Raw genomic sequence first — 21,940 nt, forward strand, 5'->3', positions numbered from 1 at the left:
TAATGCACTGAACTGTACACTTAAAAATGGTTCACATAGTAAATTTGATGCTATGTATATTCTACTACATTTTTTTAAGAGGAGGAAAACACCAAATCAGATGTGTAATTCAAGAACCAAAATCCTTCCTTCCTTCCTTCTTTCCTTCCTTCCTTCCTTCCTTCCTTCCTTCCTTCCTTCCTAATTAACATGAAACGTGATCCCTACCTTTGGCTCCATCACCCAGCATCTCCCTCACGGGAAGAACCCTCCCTTGTACACCCATTACCCACACAACCAGTGAGGACCACTGAAGGGGTACACGGTGTCCACACATGTGGAAATGAGGCTACACAGAGCCTGTGGTGTTTCACTAAGTGCTCTCCATAGGTCACTGACATGAAATGGTTTGTTTTTTCATAATCATCTAAAGTTATTTTTCTAAATTTTGTAATTTCAAAACTGCTGAGAGACTACAACTCCAGTCCAATTTATTTTGCTTTGTCTCATCATTCACCATATAAAACCTGACTGTAAACTCATTCTAAGCCTCAACAAGGTGGTCTGAGTAAGACCTAGGGAGGATGAATACTCACTAGTGATTATATTACAGCTAGATCTCAGGTGGGAGTCTCAGTGTGGACAACTGAATGAGATATTCAAGGAGTGTTAGTAATTCAGTTTTCGTTTCTTGGGTTCAGTGACTGGAATTATTCAGATTCAACTAAAAAAAAGTCAAATTCAATGCCCACCTCCCAAACATTTTAAGTGTTAATTTTTATTATAAAGTTAGACTTGGTCATAAAGGAAATGTGTCAGATAGAAATGATGGGGCAATAACCTCAAATCCTACCATCCAGATAAAAAGCACTGTTAGATGGACACAAACATGGGAATGAACAATAGACAATAGGGACTACTTGTGGGGAATGATGGGATGGGGGTATGGGCTGGAAGGCTACCTATGAGGACTATGCTCACTACCTGGGTGATGGGATCATTTGTATACCAAGCCTCAGCAACACGCAATTTACCCATTTAACAAACCTACACATGTATCCCCTGAACCTAAAATAAAAGAAGGAGAAAAAAAATCAGTGTATTTTATTGTATGCAAATTCCACATTAATTTTTTACAAATTAAAAACAAATCTTGGCTCTTAAAAAAACAGGCACTGCTGCATCTAAATATCTGAAAATTTCATGAGATATTAATAGAGTTTTGAAACAAATATACTGATTAAAGATTTTTTTTAATTATTGTATTTTAATAGACTTCTTTCAGCTTGGGGCTTTTTAATCCAATCAAAAATTAGATGAAGATTTCCATCTTCTATTTCTTACCTGGCGTAATTCAGAAGAGAAAATAAGAATTTACCAAAAGCTGCCCATTTAGCTGAGTCAAAATTAAGCTCAGAGATTAATTCATACCAAATTGCCTCCACATTATTTAATAATACTAATAAAGGGAATAAATCTGTTGAACATTGCACCGGGCCAGGTTGAAGGCTAAGCTCCTGGTGTGTATTATTGGGTCTCACCTGGTCAGTAACTCTTTGAGGTAGGTTTTAAACGTCTTCCCATGGCTTCCAGGGTCCTATGTGGTCTGACTCCCACCCCCAGCTCCAGCAGAGCACGCCCCTGCCCTTCCCTATGCTGGATCACTCAGCCTCCATGGCCTCCTGGCCTTGACAGGATTCAGGTCTTTACTCAAAGATGCATCCTCAGAAAAGCTGTCTTTGTCCGCAGCGCCCATGGCTCTCTAAAGCTTTATCCCGGTTCCTCTTCAGCACTCTTGGCACTTCCCACCGTGACAGTCTATTTTCTCCATTTACCTGTGGACTGCCTGCCTCCTCCATGGGATTTAATCATCAAGAGGCTAGAAACTCCATTGCTACAGCTCTAGCACCTACAGCCAGGACCATGGGAGTCATTCCACGAACAGCTATTACTAATATTTTACAGATAATAGGACTAAAATGGGGAGCTTCAGAACTTGCCCAAGGTCAACAGCTACACATTGATAGAGCCAGCAGCTGACCTGGGCAGGGCATGTAGACCCACGGTCAACAGCCTGCAGGGTCATTTCAAGAAGATCCAAACCTGGATCTTTCAAACCTGAAATGAAAGACTAGCCTCTTCCCCAGATGCATGTTCTCACGTGAAGAGAATACGCAAGGGTACTCCAAAGAACAAAAGTGAAGGCTGTCATTCTCCCACAGATGCCTGGGTAAAGTATTCTTTTTCTGAACTTCAGTTTCCTATGTTGTAAAATGAGGATAATGCCACCCAATCTCTCAGGCCCATCATGACGACCAAATGATACACAGCAAAAAAGCAAATGTTGTTAATTGCTTAGTGTCACGTACATATACAAGATTACTTTGTTTTCCAAGGCAGACTGATCTGAAAATACTGTGCAGTTACTTGCCTAAGATTTAGTCTTTTTATCTTACTTTTTTTTTTTTAAAGAAAGCTATATGGAAAGCTAGATTTGATGCTTTAATGTGCTGGGTCTGATGAACTATATTTTGGATTACCTCTTAAATACTCATGACTAGAAAGTCATTACTAAATGTGGCAGCCGGGAGCGGTGGCTCACACCTGTAATCCCAGCACTTTGGGAGGCCAAGGCAGGCGGATCACGAGGTCAGATCGAGACCATCCTGGCTAACACGGTGAAACCCTGTCCCTATTAAACATACAAAAAATTAGCTGTGCATGGTGGCGGGCACCTGTAGCCCCAGCTGCTCGGGAGGCTGAGGCGGGAGAATGGCATGAACCTGGAGATGGAGCTTGCAGTGAGCCGAGATTGTGCCACTGCTCTCCAGCCTGGGCAACAGAGCGAGACTCCGTCTCAATGAATAAATGAATGAATGTGGGAAATGTGGTTTTCTAGCACATAATCGTAAGCCCATCCAGGAACGATCTTATCAGACTAAGAAGATAAGGTAGGCTGAGAAGAGAATCTTTATTTGTTTTACTTGGTGAAAAATCTCAGGCATCTAAAACAATGCATAGCACATAGCAGGTGTTTAATAAACATTTGTTGAATGCTGACTGATTTGAAAGAACGAATAGGATAATTAGAGAACTGTCTGAACATTCTGTGCCAAAAACATTTCTCACTGGAGACATGCTGAAATTTAAGAGGGGAAAAGTATGTTCAAGCCCACTGTCATCTTCCCTTCATTACTCTCTAAGACCTGAATAAGCCCTGAAGTGTGAATAAATAGGGAAGTCTTCCCTAGCACAAGGAAAATGTGCCTGATAAGTGCATCTGAAGAGAAAACTTCAATTACTTTGTCTGTCAATCCATCTTCCTTCCCAAATGTGAAACTGACTCTAAACAAATATATGTAGTCATTTTTCTATTTTCTGGGTCATCACACAGAGTGCACACTGCTGCCCCATCCTGACACTTTCCTCTCTTTCATGCGGGCACCCACCGACATGATTCGATTCTTAGTCACAACATCTCCATGAAAATTAGCAGCAGCATCATTCCCAACTCCCCACAGGTATAACTAAGACATGGAAAGCTAAATGAGCTTTATGTAGTCCCCTGCTATACTACTGGAAAAATACTAAGAGAATTATGTTATCACAACACCGATATCCACTTTCACTCAATTACAGCCTTTTAGAGGTAAGAAAACTTAAGGGGACAACACAGACTATAAATACATGTCATGAGTATCAAATAGCTATGGTTATAGCTATGATTATAAGTTACCTTTACATTCTTAGTATTGTAGATGAATTTATTTAATTTTTGTATAAAACAGGGTTGTATTTTTAAGCATATAGAATCTATTAAGTATCAGTTGTATAGAACTGGAACACTGAGGTACAAGTATACAAAATACCACATTATCAAACCAGGTAGGTGTTTATACATCATAAAACCCTTTTTAAAGTTTTTAATCTATGTGGTAATTATAGAATGTGCTACAGTATATAAAGTGATAGAATGCAAGAGTGCTAACAAAATACACCAGTTACTATATCAAGATTTTTGTGCTCAAAGTAGCAATCCTTATGATAAAGTTCAAGAAATTTCCCCACTGTAGGCTAGGCGCAGTGGCTCACGCCTGTAATCTCCACACTTTGGGAGGCTGAGGCAGGTGGATCATCTGAGGTCAGGAGTTCGAGATCAGCCTGGCCAACACGGTGAAACCCCGTCTCTACTAAAAATACAAAAACTAGCTGGGCATGGTGGCAGGTGCCTGTAGTCCCAGCTAGCTACTTGGGAGGCTGAGGCAGGAGAATCACTTGAACCAGGACGGGAAGTGGTGGGGGGTGCAGAGGTTGCAGTGATCTGAAATCGTGCCACTTCATTCCAGCCTGGGTGAAAGAGCAAAACTCTGCCTCAAAAAAATAAAAATTAAAAAAAAAAGAAAAAAGAAAGAAATTTCCCCATTGCTAATAGAGAAGATCAACTGATATGAAATGAATCACTCACTCACTGATAAAAGAGAAATTAGGTTTGGCATGGTTTCACCACCAAAAAACCGTGATGACTCAGAGCTAGCAGCAAAAGTTTAATCTACTATGACATGCAAGTTCACTTGAAATACAAAAATTTAAACAGCATTTAGTATTTATTTGCCCTAAATATGTATTTCCAGAGCTAACATCACTGCTCCAGAGTGGTTATCAAGCCAGCTTGCCTAAAGCTCCAAACTGCATTTTAGCTTTTTAAATGTGGTTAAAAATAACCTCACACATGAGGATATAGGGAAACAAATCTATACACTGGAACACTAGCTTTTAAAAAGACACAGAAAAAGTAAAAAGCTAAAAATTAGAATGACATGTTAGTCTCTCATTGTCATAACTTTTAAATCCATCTTGATGAATTATTACTCTTCATTTATAAAGATGGGGTCTTCCCATGTTGTCCAGGATGGTCTCAAACTGCTGGACTCAAGCAATTCTCTCACCTCAGCCTCCCAAAGTGCCAGCATGACAGGCATGAGCCACCACACCCGGCCCTTGATGAATTATTCACTTATTAGAGTTATAGGAGTGTGACAAAGATTTAGGTACTAAAAAAAATAAAGAAAATCACACCACAATGCTTTTCAAGAGGTAGCAAATTTAAGGCAATGATAGAGGAAATCTCTAATCATGTTTTTTTTTTCTTACTGATTTTAATAGCCCCATGTTTAGAAAACACATCTTCTGAAAGTGAGAGAAAATGTGAAATGTTTGTAGATTAATAATTACATGAATATAGAAAACAACAACAATATAAACCATGGGTCCAAAACAACAATTACATGCTGATGCCAAAATGGTCTAAGACAGGTATCAGCAACATTTTTCCGTAAAGGGCCAGAGTATAAATATCTTATGCTTTGTGGACCAGTCTCTATTGTAACTACTAAACTCTGTGACTGTAGCTTGAAACCAACCACTTGACACCATTTAAACAAATGGGCATGGCTGTGTGTTAGTAAAACTTTACTTGTGAACGTTGCATTTTGAATTTCACATCACAAAATTTTATTATTCTTTTTGCTTTTTTACAACTATTAAAATATGTAACAACCACTCTTAGCTCACAAGCCACACAAAAACTGGCAGCAAGCTGGATTTGATCAGTAGGACAGTTTGCCAACTCTCGGTCTCTAAAGTGTTACCGAACCAACCTATATACATGAGACAGATACACATACCCATGAAAGAATAAATCCAATAGTATTTGACATAAAGGTGTAGAAAATTTGCCTTCAAAAAGCTATGGTTCTATCTGATTTTCCTACCCATTTACCCTGAGAAATTCGTAAGAGTCATTTCTGTTTTAGCATGGGAAAACTAGCCTTGGAATCAGTTTTTGAAAGGAATAAATCATATTGCACACATTAATGGAAGAGGAGAAGAAGAAAAAGAAGGTGAAAACCCCTGAAACTAAGTAGCACTTAAAACTTATGGCTGTATACACATATTGGAGACTCCGTTTAAAAATCTAGACTTTAGGATAGTACATGCATGTTTAGAAGACACTGTTTCCTCACTTCGAACAATGCTGCTTTGAGAATGGAACTCCTCACTTTGGCCGATGGGTCAGCTGGGTACAGCTCCACATTCTTTTAAAAAATACTGGGTTTATACTGAGAAACTGCTTTTAGAACACTTCCAGTCTACAGCACACTTAATTACATATCATTTTAGATTGTTCGCTAATTGTATTTTTGTAACTTTTCTTCCCCAAGTAGATAAGTTCCTAAAGAGAAAAAAGTCACTTCTTATAATCCTTCCTCTCCTACAATAATTGCCATCATGTTTAGTATACACTGGGGCCCAAAAACAATTTCTAATGACTAAAGTTTGTTTAACGGGTAGTAAAGAAAAAAAAAAAGGAAATACCCGTATTTTCAGTTCTATATTATGGCAAAAACATGTAATCTGATGGAGCAAGGACAGTTTTCAGAAATCTGAGCTGCACCCCTGCGCATAAGCACAGCCAGAGGGGTGGGGGAACTGCCAGTGCCTCCCTTTCCTCACTCACACGCTGACACCTAAACCACTCTCAGATCCAAACAATGAGTTGCAATCTGTTTGGGGGTAAGGGTCCAAAACACACCTTCTGGAACTATCATAAATAAGACAGACTTGACGAAAGTGTTGCAAGATGTACCACTTAGAGATCTTATGCTACAAAGGCCTAATATTAATTATCAAGTATACCATTCATCAACAGAAGACTAAATCATAAGAAAACATATAAATGCCTCCATGTCATTCTTCTCAAGTCAGAAGAGCCTTCAAAGGCCATATATGTGCAGCCTCACTTCCTCTTCATTCACCTTTGTTCTTTCAGTTACCTAACTGGCTGTGCCAGGATACACCTGGGCTTTGATCTTTACTACCACTTTTTTAACGGCCTGTGCTAGAAACCTATGCTTTTAATATTTTAAAGTTGACAACTTAGTCTAAGATGGGCCACTGAAAAAAAGAAAAGAACAAGACGACGACAAGAAATGATTTCTTTGGCCTCATTTACCAAGGGAGGTGAGTTATCCTGTGGCAGAAATAGAGTCAGAAGAGGCTAGAAAAGACTCTGAAATACTTGGGCTTCTTTGTAAAACTTAATTTTTTCAAGTCAAGTTTCGATTTAAGAACAAAAATAATGAAATCAACTACCTAATGTGAAATATTTCAAACTTTTTATCAAATGAGGAGTTAATAGACAAAGCAAGAGTGAGTGCATTCTTCTGGGGCAATCTACCACGACTAATCTAAGGGCCTCCCCACTCTCATGGCCTTAGCCAGCCCAGCCTCACTAGACACAGGCAGGGTCCTCTTGAGAGGGCAGAAAAGACCAAAAGGCCCTCGGGGGAGACACTGTTTTGGGAAACGATGGCCCCACAGGAGGAGCGCAGCTGTGTTCTCCTCTTCCCCTGTCTTTATCACTGACAGGAACAGAAGCAGGAACTGGAATTTGGAAAAGCAACTAAAGCTGATTTAAACAGTCCCATTCAACAGCACACACATATACAAGAGAACAGAAGACACAAAAAAGGAGGGTGTGAGCTGCAGCTGCAAGAAGATAACCAACAGCTAGAAGGGCTTGGAGTCCAGTGAAGCCATAGTGATAAAGAGCTCAATGCTCCCTTCTCTGAAGCTACAAGGAGTTAAATGTGGGAAGGAGAGGGCAGGAACACAGTGGGCATCATACCGTCAAAGCTTGGTGACAACATTAAACTCTACTTCACGTTTAAAAGCTACCTTTACAAGATTACTTACTAAATGTAATTATTCCTATGCTTTGGAGCATTAATGAAAAACTTTGCATTCATTAAAAAGTATAAAAATTGTGTTGTATCTGAAATCCAAATCAGAACATGTTTCACAGTTTGAAACCTGAATGGAGCAAACTCATCACCGAATCTGCAGACCTAAAGTCCTAAAGAGACGTCCAGTGTCATAGCCTGAAAAAGGGTCCATTGCAATAATCAAGCTCCAAGCTGATTAGACTTCACTAGCCACCATCTTCCTACTTTTCCCTGCCAATAAGAAGTAGAATTCTTTTTGGTGTTCAGTGGAACACATCTTTCACTCATCAGAAATTCGCTAAGCATTTCTTCAGGGGAAAAAATACCCACATTTATGCACTGCCATTTCATCTTCAGAACACTTTCAAGATCACTGGGTATTCTCCTAGATCTCTCAGCCCCTGAGGCTGAGAAAAGTCCCCCACCAAGGCCTCCTATCTGGGATGGATGGACACTGTTATTTGGATTCCCCAACTGGAGTTTCACCCCTTAGACACATTTGCCAGCAGAGATCTCAATCTTTTTCTCATATCTGCTGCTTGGGAAAAGATCAACTGGGTAATGCCCACTAATCTAGCTAAGGGGTACTTGCAAATAAAAGAAGTATAATTTAGACTTTAAGGGGAGAGAGATAAAACTTTTATAACCTATCCTCTTAATTGCACCACTCTCACTAGCTAATCCAACTTTGACTGCCACATCCAAAGACCAACACCGTCACTCATTTAACCAATATCCAGTGAACACATACTGTGATTGAGACTCTTGTGTTCCTCTTTATTCTAAAACAAAACTTAAAACTGAAAGCAAACCTGATGGCATCCATGGATCAGAAGTTGGTTTGGTCAAGGTGTTCACTTGCTCCCAGTTGAAGTCATCATCTTCAGATTGACTATATCCACATGTGCTATACGGCTCATCAAAGAGGCAGCCACCTAAATTGTAGAAGAATAAAAAGTAATGTAAATACCAACCAGACCTCTGGAATAAGCTATGATGATTGCAGGAAGCCTTAGACTTGATGGCAAGTTTGATGCCAAACTAAATCTGATTAGGTCTTTCTACTCAGGAGCTGCGCATCCAACACTTACTGATCCCTTGCTGAGTGCTGCTGAATATTAACCATGCCTCACCCACATCGCCATATTATGCAGCTCTCCAAAAGCAATCTAATGTTGGTAGAAGCCAACTGAAGGTAAGACCTAGCCAGGCACGGTGGCTCATGCCTGTAATACCAGCACTTTGGGAGGCTGAGGTGGGCGAATCACCTGAGGTCAGGAGTGCAAGACCAGCCTGGCCAACATGGTGAAACCCTGTCTCCACAAAAATACAAAAATTAGCCAGGCATGATAGCGGGTGCCTGTAATCCCAGCTACTCGAGAGGCTGAGGCGGAAGAATCGCTTGAACCTGAAAGGTGGAGGTTGCAATGAGCTGAGATCATGCCGCTGCACTCCAGCCTGGGCGACAGGGCGAGACTCTATGTCAAAAAAAAAAAAGAAAGAAAGTAAGACCTAAGCAAATTTAAAATCTGTAGTTTCCAGATGTATAGGAATTTGAAAAATTGCTCTTGCATTCAAAATTTTAAGAGAACTGACTTAAATGTTCAACATGTTTTCAATAAAGAAAAAACACTCATAATTTGTCCAAAAAAATGAAAAGAAATGCTTTCACCACAATCCTGGCACAATAGTAGAGGACAAGATGCAGTACAAACCATGGCACAACTTGCAAAATATTTTCCAAATACTTATTCCAAATCTAACAAAGAAACAAGGTTTTACTTTAATACTTTGGTGATTTGAGGTCTCAAAATTAAAAGAGATGATAAATTCACTTACAGTCCATACAAGTTTTAAAGGCAAAAATAAATTCAAAACTAAGCATGTGGTAAACATCTGCTTAATTCTGGTACTAGAAATGAAACTACTTAAATGAAAAAAACAAAGAATAATAGAAAATGCAGCATATACATAGCAATTCAGCTGTTTCAGCATCAATAGCATTCAGCACATTAATGATTTTGTCCCATCCCATATCCTCTTGAATGCCTCCTGTTACTTTTTTTAGTATCAGATCTTATCTCCATGTTTCACATGGGGAACTGATTAATTAAATTGATCTTATTATTATGAAAATTCTACTATCTATCATATAATGCTATTAATCATATTAATTCAAAAAAATTATAATTGTTTGCCACTGATGACAATTAAGTGTTCTGGTTCAAGAAAACATGAATTTAAGAATATTTTTACATTATGTCCACAATGTGTGTCCTGTTGGCAAGAAGGTAAGTAAAACAGCCATTGTCCAACCTCAGAGCGAAAACAGATGTTAGAGGTCACCTGGTCCAGCTTCTATCCAAATGCTTAGGTCAACTGTACAACCTCCCAGCCAGCCAGCCTCTGAACAGATGAGGCACTCAGAATTCTGTAAAGCATCCTGACTATGTAGAACATCCCCCCCTTAAAAAGGCATCCAAACATCTGCTTCAGAATTGAAGATGCTACTACCCATTTATCGCTTTGTTCTATCTCTGTGCAGAGAGGGCGCTGGTCCATTCTCAGCTTCCGTGAGCCTGAAATTCCATACGGCTTTTGCACACCACTGCCGCTGAGTCTCTCTCCACTTTTCTAACAAAGTAAACAGTTTTCTGAATTCAAACCAGGACTATCCATTTATGCTTACTAAATCCCATCTCCTGCTGTTAGTGCATCACTCCATCCTACAACTCTGACATTGTCATTCAATCCTGGTAATAGTCATCTTACCTAGCTTTGTGTTGTCTGCAAATCTGATGAGCATGCTTTCTACATCTGCCTCCAAGGCTCCGATAAACAATGTTAAACAGGATAGCATCAAGAAACCTCAAACTGTCTGTCCCAACTTTCTAGCTTTGTCTTAGTTGTTAGCTCCAGATCTGATGGTGAAATTAGTGTCCCTGGACACTGTCTTCTCTAACACTTTTAACAATTACTTGTTTCAACTAAACACTCCATTGAGAACAAAACAACTCCAAAGATACAGCCTTAATTCAATATTTCATTTGACAACAACTGGTCATTTATATTGCCCTCTTACTGAGTTTTAACAATTCCAGAAACAAAATGGATTTGTTTAAAATGCATAACACTAACAACTTTCCAGTTTGGGGTATGAAAAAATGTTAGAAGACTGCAAACATTTATGAGAAATAGTGTCTCTTGGTTGCAAACTCTAATTTTGATGCAGAAAACAGCTTCGGTATTGTAGCAATAAGCTCAAATAGCAACAGCACTAATAATATTCAAAAAGAATGAAATCCTCAATTTTGACAGAGAAGGTCCCCCAGTGGAAACAGCACTCAGATGAAAGTCCTACAGTGTGATCTTAAACAGTGAGAAATAGTGATAAGCATCCACAAAACAACTTAAGGCTGGCTACAGACCTGGTTTACAAAACCACTATTGCACTATAATAGAAGCACATATAAAGCAAAAGCATGCACCTGTGGCTGAGAGCAAACCCAGAAGACTAATACACCACTGGTGCGAGGTTATAATTTTCCCATTACACAAAGCTGTCCTTATCACTTGAAACGAAACAAATAAAGTATGATATGGTTCTTTCTGGACTCATGAAGGATTATTGAACTACCGGAAAATGGGATAAACTATGAATTTCATATTGCCCAATGAGGATACATTTCCCTGCACACCAATTTTCAGATCCACCCCTAGCCTTCATTCAACAGATAGGGGACCCCCCAAAATAACAAATATGGTTTATTGGGATAAAATAAGATGAGTTAAAGTAAATTACATCACAATTAAAATAACCAAGTAAAGAAAGAATAACTCAGCTTTCAGTTTTCAGGACAGCTTCGGGTAGTAGCAAAATGCATAGATTCTGAGTAAAACACAGGCATATTCCAATTCTTCCACTGTTAGCTTGGTGATTTTAGACAAATCACTTAGAAACAAGTCTAGTTTCTTTATCTATAAAACAGAAATAACATGTACCTCACGTGGTATTTCTGACAGTTAAATAAGACAGCAAATATAAAGTCAGTGTAACAAGAGTCAGCCATGTTCAACCAGCATCAGTTGTTATCAGTTCTTCAATCCTTCTTGCCAGATATACCTCATAGAACAAAGCACTCTCAGGAGTTCATTTCATTGCAACTAGTTGGAATAGATAATTGAAAACTTCCAAGTGCACCTCATGAGAAGATGAAGACTTGTGAGCATTCATATAGGTAACACCCTGCCGGTGCCTCTATTAAACATGGAAGTGCCAAGAACAGGCGGTTACGGAGGTTCTTCAAGTAAATACTATGGGGAACAATGAAAAAAATATGATAAGGAGGCAAAGTCCCCTGAAACACAGTAAAAAGAAGCATTTCTAAAAATACAGTCTTCTTGATTTTCTGAATAACACAGACGCATTTTGCCATCATCCACAGGAGTATGGTCAGTAACAGACCCCCTATGTTTTCTCCAGAACGGTCACACCTGGGCTGGCTCCCAGCACTCCATGGCCATACTGTATTCCTCTGTTAAATCAAAGTAAATTACTTCTGTTTCATAGAGGGGAATCACGACTGAACCAAAGTCATATACAAGATGGAGGAAAGCTGATACAAGCTGGGTGGGGTGGCATTCTGCATCACTCATTCTGTCTCTGTCTCTGTCTCTGTCTCACACACACACACACGTGTACCTGATATCTCCATCATACCTTGGGAAAGGCTTTTCCTTAGCAACGTTGAATACAACACACAGGTTCTGGATACGAATGAGTTACTAAGCAAAAAGAAGTGTCACTGGATGGCAAATACTCAGGTAATTGATGACAATGCTGATTCCTATACTGTTCCCAGACATGCAATTCAACACAATAACATAAAAAATTAAATTGATAAAACTGTTAAAAGTATAACTTAAAAGGCAAGGGAAGTAGAGCAAAGAAAAGGACACTAGAAATGTGGCTAGGACTCCACCCACCTACCACCAAAAAAATTTTTTTAAAAAGTCACTAAGTTCATGTACCGGATGTTATCCACAGATTTCACTTGGAGTTTTGGGGTAGCCAGAGCAAAGAAGAAAATATGATTGATCATACAATTTACAGTACCTATAAAATAATATATAAATGTGATAATAGAGACTAACATTTACCCAGGACTTGTTTAATCCTCACACCAACTCTATGAGGTAGATACTATGATCCTCATTTTACAGATACAGAAACCAAGGCATAGAAGGTTACACAGCCTGCCCAAGATCTCAAAGCTGGACAGTCATGAGGCAGATACTTGAATCCAGGCATGCAGTCATAAGGGACCCATATTCTTAACGCTACAGGATAGTATCTCCCAAACTGGAGACCAAGAAGATACACAACTACACTAACCCTAAATTCAGAGAGAACTATCTCCCTTCCCAGAACCCTAGGAAGAAGCAATTGCTGAAAGTTAATGAACAGAGTTCTCAACAGTATCCCTCAGAACAGAGCAATGAGGTTTAGGACCCATTCAGTAACATCTTATGATAGTATGTGACCACACTCCAAGTCAACAAGCTTGATTCAGTGGGAGCCCAGTGCATTCTAGATTAAAACTGAAATATGTTTTAAAATTATCTTTGTGGGCTGGGCACAGTGGCTCATGTCTGTAATCCCAGCACTCTGGGAGGCTGAGGCGGGCGGATCACCTGAGGTCGGGAGTTCAAGACTAGCCTGACCAACATGGAGAAACTCTGTCTCTACTAAAAACATAAAATTAGCCAGGTGGCGCATGGCTGTAATCCCAGCTACTCAGGAGGCTGAGGCAGGAGAATCACTTGAACCCGGGAGGTAGAGGTTGCAGTGAGCCAAGATCACGCCATTGCACTCTAGCCTGGGCAACAAGATCGAAACTCCATCTTAAAAAAATATATATACATATATATACACACACATATATATACATATATATACACACACACACACATATACACATATATCTTTATGGATACTCTTGCCTTAGTGGGCTGCTGTAAGTTTGCACATTTACTCCAACTAAAAACTGCAGCTAGTCTGTGCTGTTATTGAAGTGCAGACCCACATGTTTTTTATTCTTCGTGTTTTTCAAGACAAGATCTCATTCTACCGCTCAGGCTTGAGTGCAGTGGCAGTGGCACAGTCCTAGCTCACTACAGCCTTGATCTCCCAGGCTCAAGCAGTCTTCCCACCTCAGCCCACATAGTACCTGGGATCACAGGCACATGCCACCTTGCCTAGCTAATTTTTTGTTTCCTTTGAAAGAGACGAGATCTCCCTATATTGCTGATTTTGAACTCCTAAGTTCAAGTGATCCTCTCGCCTCAGCCTCCCAAAGGGCTAGGATTAAGGCAGGATCCAACATGCGCATATCCTATATGTTTTAGAAATCAAAGGAAATGGAGTTGGGCCCGATATTCTCTCCTGAAAATCATAGAGTTTCAGAAGAGAAAAGCCCATAGGCAGAGTAGCAACTCTGCTCAAAAACAATATTGATTATAACTGTATCTTGGTCACCTTGGCATTCCTTAGAGCAGGACGCATGATAAACACCCAATAAAGCCTTTTTAAAACGATGGGTAATGAATCCCCCAAAGTTCTATGCAAAATCTGGCTGCAATTATTTTGCCTGGAAATTTCCAAAAGAAGCATAATATAATAAACATCTGAACAATGAAAACAATCTTAACCTTCGTCCACAAACCATCCAGCCCTGTCCTGGTGTATCCCAGGATGAATCAACTGCAAAATGTGACGAAATCAATGAACTTGTTCATTTTTCTAGTATGGCTGAAAACTGTAAGCAAGTTAAATGTTAATGAAGTCCACAAATTATGGCTTTCAGTTTACAGACGCTGAATTCTTTTTTTTTTCCTGGCAATTATTAGAAAGCAAGGCTAGTTGTTGATAAAAGTCATTCTTGATTCATGAAAATAAAATATTGTCACTTGCATAATGGAGGATATTTATCTTTTTTCTTTCTTTGGAACAGCTGAGGATGATTCAGTTAATTCAAGAATAGTATGAAATCATTAAGGCATAAGCTATAAAGAAAATGGCCCATTTTCACCCCAAAGGAAACCTTATGTGACCATTCTACATCCTACTGAAGCTTCAGGTCCGGAGACAGAACAACGGAAAACAAATTGACAAGAATTAGAGTCCACCATTTAAAGCAGTATATTAAAAATTGTTTTTTTATTGTGACTCATAGTCATGACATCTTGACCCAATACACATAAATAATTTGGACACTTTAAAAACCAAATTTATCTCTACTGAGATATACAAATATTTATCATTCTGTTCTAAAAGGAGGCTCTAGACAACTAAATTGATGTCAAGATCCTTCAAGATTGCTACTTGTATTCTTCAGGTTTGAGGGTAAGAGCCATCACCTAGGACTGTTTATTTAGCTTGAAGTTACCAATCAGCACTACTGTGTGAGAGCACTGCCACACAGTCTAAGGGCAACCTGTGAGCTACAAAGGTCTCTGGTATCAACAGCCACCATTTCACGAACAGAGACCACGTGCCAGTCAGATTGTGCCTAAGGCAAAATATAGTTATGATGTCATTGACTCCTCACAACCAGTAAGACTTTTATCTCAACATGTCTGATTCGATTAACATGTTACAGAACAAAAATCATGCAAATATAAACATGTATTACCTCATTTTAATTAAAAAAAATTCTAAAGGCAAACATCAATATTCCCTGTGCCAGTTATCAATGTACTACACCTCTTAGCTCTAAATTCACTTTTCATTTCAAAAATGTATCCAGACGCTTTAACTACGTTTTCTGTCCTAGTGAGCAAGAAGGTAAGTTTTATCAGTAGAGGGTACAGGAGAGATCCTGCAGGAGGAAGGGGTGGCCTCCCTGAGCTCCCTGGCAGGCCCCTCAGTGCACAACGCAGGGTCGCCCCCTGCCTGGCTCCTCCAGTAGCAGCAGCTTGCCCCTGCACAGTGTGCCAGTGGTTCTGTAGCAAGTGCCTCCAGCAGAACACCACCTATGAACAGCTTTCACAGCCAATCAGAGGGCACATTACCTCTGAGTCCTGCAGGTGCAGCCCCATAGTAACTCCTCTGCCATCCACTGAGCCACAGCCTTCCCCTGGATCTCAGCAATGAAAGAGTCTCCTCCTTGGAGCTCTGTCTCTGCCCTGGGCTAACGTCTGCTCCATACATCCACTATTCCTTTATTCTTCAGAGGTCTCCTTAGTTTGTACTAACCCATCTCTTGTATTTTAATACCCTGTTATAGTTACTTAGTCTTTATAATAAATGTTCCCTAATTAAATTACTATGTTGCTTCTCTCTCCTGATGGGATCCTGATCAGTACATTCTTATTTTTACAAATGGCAGTTTAAAAGGGTCACATAATCTCAACCAAAGTCACAGGAGCTTCAGCGCAGGACTAGTAATTCAAATAAGGTCTGTAGTCACACATTTTCACCAAGCTCTAGAAAGTAAGTAAACAACAATTTATGGTGCTTATATACGAACTGTTCAGTGATTTGCATTGTAAATAAGCTCTTGAAAGTGCTGTTTCTAAGAAGCCAGTGAAGGACAATCAAATGTTAATTTCATAAACTTGTAAGATACACACACATTTTGAATTGTTCTGCCTTTAACAGGTTAAATTGACTTACATACACTAGCAATCATTCTTCCTGTTACAATTATAGTCTATTTAAAGTTATTTTGTAAAAAGACTGTAATACTCCTTGATGAGTTTTTCTGGAACATTTTTCTCATTTGTTCCAAATACAGAATGACCCCATTTAAGTCAGCCTTTATTAAATGCATAAAGTATTAAATGGGTCTCTCTATAGAGAAGGCAGGTCAAAAAATAGTGCTATAGTACCCCCCGAAAGAATTAATGTTATATGTTTTATTTTCCTAAATTACATGAAATCTAAGATGATCCTATTTATTTCAAATTTAAAACTGTGTAGAATAAATGGCTATAAACAGATAGAGAGCTTTAATAGACATAATTATTTTAGGAGTATTAAAAAAAAAAACTATACCAACATAGCAGAGACTCTGCTTTCTTCTTCTAAATCACAGTGACTTCTACATTTAATTGCCTGCCAAACAATAAAAGTATATAATGCCTCTTAAACTTTGAGTGCGCCAGTGATGTTTAGTGAATCAGACACTAAGCATTATAGAAATGCTCTTCTACATAATTTAATCTAGCAAGCAGTTTTTACACACTGCACAGGCATTTAAATGGCTAACGCTATGCTCTATTATAAGAAGTGCTATTTGCCGATGGATATATTTTATATGTTACAAAGCAAAAAAGTTATCTTGTTCTTGAAGTTTCTATGATTTATTACACTTACCACGTCTTCATTTCATATCAATCTATGCATTCCTAATTTTTTAAAAGGCTGAATTGCAACAAACAAAGATGTATTTTTCTTATTGATAGTAAAATCTTCTTTAATGGGCAGTAGTATTATTCTATTCCTAAATATTGTAATGCAGCCAAATTATTAGGAACTTGACTATCTCGATTTTCCACATACAAATGAACACCTCATAGAGCTGATATTGGGTTTAATTAAACCAACTGCATGAATTCCCTGCATAAATGTGAATTTATCTGAATATAATACTGGTGCTCTTATCCTCTATACCACAATAGAGAAAACGAGAGAGAGTGTAAAAAATAGTTGTCTGCCTCTATGATAGAAACAGGAGTAACAAATGAAAACATAATGATGAAACAGCTGCCAGAAATGTCTCAGGGAGAAGATGGTCAAACTAACTCAGTATTTATGACCTGATCTCTGAAGTCACTGTTGTCCTGAGTCCCAAACTGGAGCAGTAATTCTCCAAGTGGGTCCCTGGACAAGCCACCATCACCTAGGAACTCAGAAATGTGAATTCTCAGGCCTCATCCCAGACCTACTGAGTCAGAACCTCTGGGGGTGGGGCCCGGCAGCCAGAGCTGCAACAACTCTCCAGGTGACTCCAATGTACTCTAATGTTTGGTAATCACTGTTCTGGACCAACCTATTTAACTAGAATATTCTGGGAGCAGCCCCAGGAATCTGTGGTTTTAAAAAAAGGTCCCAGAGTAATCTAATCATTGACCCAGAAAGAGTCCTCTAGGGATCAGTAGTCTCAAACATTTTTCAGAAGACATCCGTTCTTAAAAAGGTACAACCATCCTATGTGTGTTTATGTATAATCATGTAGTGCTCTACATATGCAGATCATTACAAGCATGCATATACTGACCTTAAGTATTATTAGAAAATATATGTAAGTTGAAGTCCAAATCCTTTCTTCCATACATCAATGAGTTGTACTGTATTCCTCAAAAAGGATATGAAGAAAGTGATTCAGAGATCATTGCTCTAAATAATGCTTTTTGGTCATAAACACCTCTCAGATGAAAAAGGGCAAGAGAATAGCACGGCTGGATCAAAGTGTTGAATTTTTTGCTTAAATTTCATGCTAAGAAAACCCTGATCTGTAATTTTTCTCCTAAGTAGAGCTACTCAAAACAAGAAGAGATATCTTAGATAAAAAACAATCCTGGTTACTGGTTAGAGATACCCAGGAAATTAATTAAAAAAAAAAAAAAAAAAGAATTGCATTTTATGCCCAGTAGCACTGCTGCCAGTTTAGTATGATTTACAAATCCAGCTCTTGATTTTATTAGCATAAAATCATTATCTGGGACAGCTGATAAACTCCTGAACTCACCAATATGCAGTACAGTCAAACCATGCTATTTATTCAACTTAAAACAGCCAGCCAACTATTTATTTTCACTGGATGTTGATTAACCTAAACTCAACTAAATGTATTTCCCTCAATGAAAATTTTTCTACACATTATATTCATCGGGTAGAACCAAATTATAAGGAAAAAGTAAATACACTTTCACATATCCTGTTGGTAAAATATGCATTCCAATTTCCTATCATGAGGAGAACTTCTAACACAACAATGGGGAACTCGTACAGCTGAGTGTATTTAATTAGGATCACAGAACTGAGATACAGTGGGTCCTGGATCTATCAGTTGCATGTGTCTTGCTCTTTGCATCAAAAGGAGATAGGCAGTCTTCATATCAAAGGTATGTTTAACTTACATGATTTCAATGTTGAAAAGGAAGGGGCGTATGATAGAGAAATCGTACATTTAGTCCAGAAGCCTAACAATCTTAGGCTCCAAACAAGCTGAAACTGAGAAATTAGAAATATGAACTGATGCTCCTCCACCTCCACCTAGTTAGTCTCTGCTCCTTCATTCTTCAGGCTTTGCTTAGTGTGACATGTCATTGGGGTCCAAATAATTTTCATGCTTAAAGATCAGCATTTTAATTGAAGCGTGTCCAAAATCCAAATCACCAATCTAATCCTATGCTCAAATGCATAAACAGCAATCTAAAGCCAAGGGGGTGCAGGGATTGACTCTATTGGACTTACTGAGAAACGATATACTGGTCTTCAACCCAGAAGGTTCCCTAAAGTATTTTGGGGTACAATTTTGAACATGAGCAAATCCCTGAGAATTTGGGCCCTATACAATGTATGAGTCCTTTGTAATATTACCTAACTCCCAGGGAAATAGGGAAGATTGCACTTAGAGGTGTATGTGAAAGTGTAGTCACTGTTCCAAGGTGATGAACATCAAAGAAAGTCACAACTATGTTTGGTACATGCTATCTGAAATAGGAAAACAAAGTCACAGACATTTCTTTATCTATCTTGCCTATATTGGCTGAGTCACTGCCTCTCTGCCTGACACCTTATCTCCTAAACAACTGCTTAAATTTTTCTTTCAGTCTCCTATTCCTACCATGCCACAATTTGAGTTTCAGCTCATGTTCCCGTTTGACTCATTCCCTCAAACCTGGATTCTGCCCTCTCCAGTATATGCCACACACTCCCAACAAGCTGAAGTTTTATAAAATACACAGCTGAAAATGCTCTCGCCATTCTTAAAACTATTCATCAGCCCCTCATTGTCCATGGGATAGTATTCAAATTTTAATCATGTGACATCTGTTGTTTTTCTGATTCGACCCCAGTCTACCTCTTTATCTTCATTCTTTACCACCACTTCCCTTTAGTTTTACACTCTAGTAATTCCCAACTATCTGTAGATTCACCCCCAATGACCCTCCTGCCCATATGCTACCCCCATGCTCATGCAGTCCCTGCACCTGTTCAGTGCTTGTCCCACCCCTCCCCGCAGTGTCTGCCTGGAAAACTCTTGTGCACTTTTCAAATCCCAGCTCAGACAACACCACTCCCAGGTACCTGTTGCTGAGGGCTTTTCACAGATAAAATCAATCACTCCTTCCCATGTGGTAACCATCACTGCCAAATATACTGGTTTTCTTGATGTCCTTATCATACTGCAGGGCAATGTAACTTTGGACATGCTTGTCTTCTCTATTGCACTGGGAGGTCCTTGACAAGGACAATGTTCTGTTCATCTCTGTATCCCCAGTCCTGGAAAAGTGTTTGTCACTCATTAAATACTTACTAAATTTAACGGAATTTTGTAGTCTTTTGTAACAAAGGTAAGAATAAAAACCGTTTACTGCTCTATCTTTATTAGAAAAGGAGCACTGAAGAAAAAACGTCTAATGGACTCCATTCACTGAACACTCTGGCTACATCAAAGGAAGAAGAAATCCTGATTCTAGAGTTTTGCCTTTTTTATCTGACTCATGGCATCTCCCTCCTTCCCGGTCTCCATCACTCCTCCTAAGGACTTGTGTGCCAGGCATGATGTCAAGCACTAAGGAGGAAAAGGGGAGGGGATAAGAGAACAGACAGGATGAAAAAGAAGTCCTTGTCCTCAAGGAAGACAACTTGTGGAACACGGAGGAGTTAAAAGGATAAATATGAAAAATGCTGTAAGAGCCAACAGGAGAAACAAAAACTCATCCTGAAGGTCTCCTTTTCCTACATGAGCCAGATAAAAAAAGAAAACCAGAGAGTCAGCACCTAAATGTAAGAATCTACTAAGATATCAATGGCCTGTTATTCTAAGAATCTGCGTAATAAGGCTATTATTTGGCAGACCTCAGCATAAGTCAACGAAAAGCACAGGGACTTTATGTGCATCATACTGGAACTCTGGTTCAGCGCTTCAGTCAGTGTGCCTGCAGTTTGTTTCAAACCTGAGAAGAATGTCAATATTTACGTATTATGTGTATTTCAAATTTATGAAACATACAAGTAATTAATATATATTCAATGTTAAATTTCAATACTCAGGCCATAAAGAAAGCATGCTTTAATGAAAATTTTTTCCTTATTAATTTCTTTTTTTTTTTTGAGATGGAGTCCTGCTCTGTCACCCAGGCTGGAGTGCAGTGGCACAATCTCGGCTCACTGCAACCTCCACCTCCTGGGTTCACGCCATTCTCCTGCCTCAGCCTCCCGAGTAGCTGGGACTATAGGCGCTCGCCACTACGTCTAATTTTTTGTATTCTTTAGTAGAGACGGGGTTTCACTGTGTTAGCCAGGATGGTCTCGATCTCCTGACCTCCTGATCCACTCGCCTCGGCCTCCCAAAGTGCTTTATTAATTTTTTAAATAAGGAAGCTACACTCCATGCAATTCTCCAAGCTCTGAGCAATACTTAGCACAAAAAGCTGTGATGAATCAGCTTTCCTTCCCATCCTTTTCCATGACCAATTAGTTGCTAAAATATAGGCAACTAAAAACATTAACCCTTCTCAAGGTCAACACAGTTGGGACATCTTTCCCTCTTTTCCTAATTGAGTGTTTACTCAATATTCTATTTACTTTTTAGCATGTATTATTTTACCACTGATTAAAGAGAACAGGTCTGCTGAGAGAACAACCCTGAACCAAGAGGCAGACGGTCTGGGTTTCAGTCCTGCCCTTGCCTGTGTGTGGCTTTGGACAAGGCAACCAGGCAGCAGAATAGAGCTAGGGTAGAAAGAATGTAGATTTGCCACCAGAAGGAGCACAGGTGAGTCCAACCCTATCAACTTACAAGCTTTGCTCATCTATTCATCTATAAAACCATCTACCTTCTAGAATCTTGTAAGAATTAAATGATTCTGTATATATGTGTGTGTTTCCATAAATACATATATTATGCTATGTATCTATTGACCTACTTACCTATCTAGCT

General features: G+C 39.1%; 1 protein-coding gene across 6 annotated transcripts in view; it reads right to left on the reverse strand.

Moving 5' to 3' along the window:
* The window catches only part of PTPRM (protein tyrosine phosphatase receptor type M), an 837,547-nt gene that overhangs the window by 618,710 nt on the left and 196,897 nt on the right, over positions 1 to 21,940 (reverse strand). For all 6 annotated transcript variants that reach the window (XM_017951542.3, XM_017951543.3, XM_021929846.2 and 3 more), the window contains exon 2: positions 8,576 to 8,698. In XM_017951542.3, the coding sequence (XP_017807031.1) occupies positions 8,576 to 8,698 (123 nt within the window). The remainder of the gene's footprint in view (positions 1 to 8,575; positions 8,699 to 21,940) is intronic.

This window comes from Papio anubis, chromosome 19, assembly GCF_008728515.1.
Source record: "Papio anubis isolate 15944 chromosome 19, Panubis1.0, whole genome shotgun sequence".
NCBI lineage: Eukaryota > Metazoa > Chordata > Mammalia > Primates > Cercopithecidae > Papio > Papio anubis.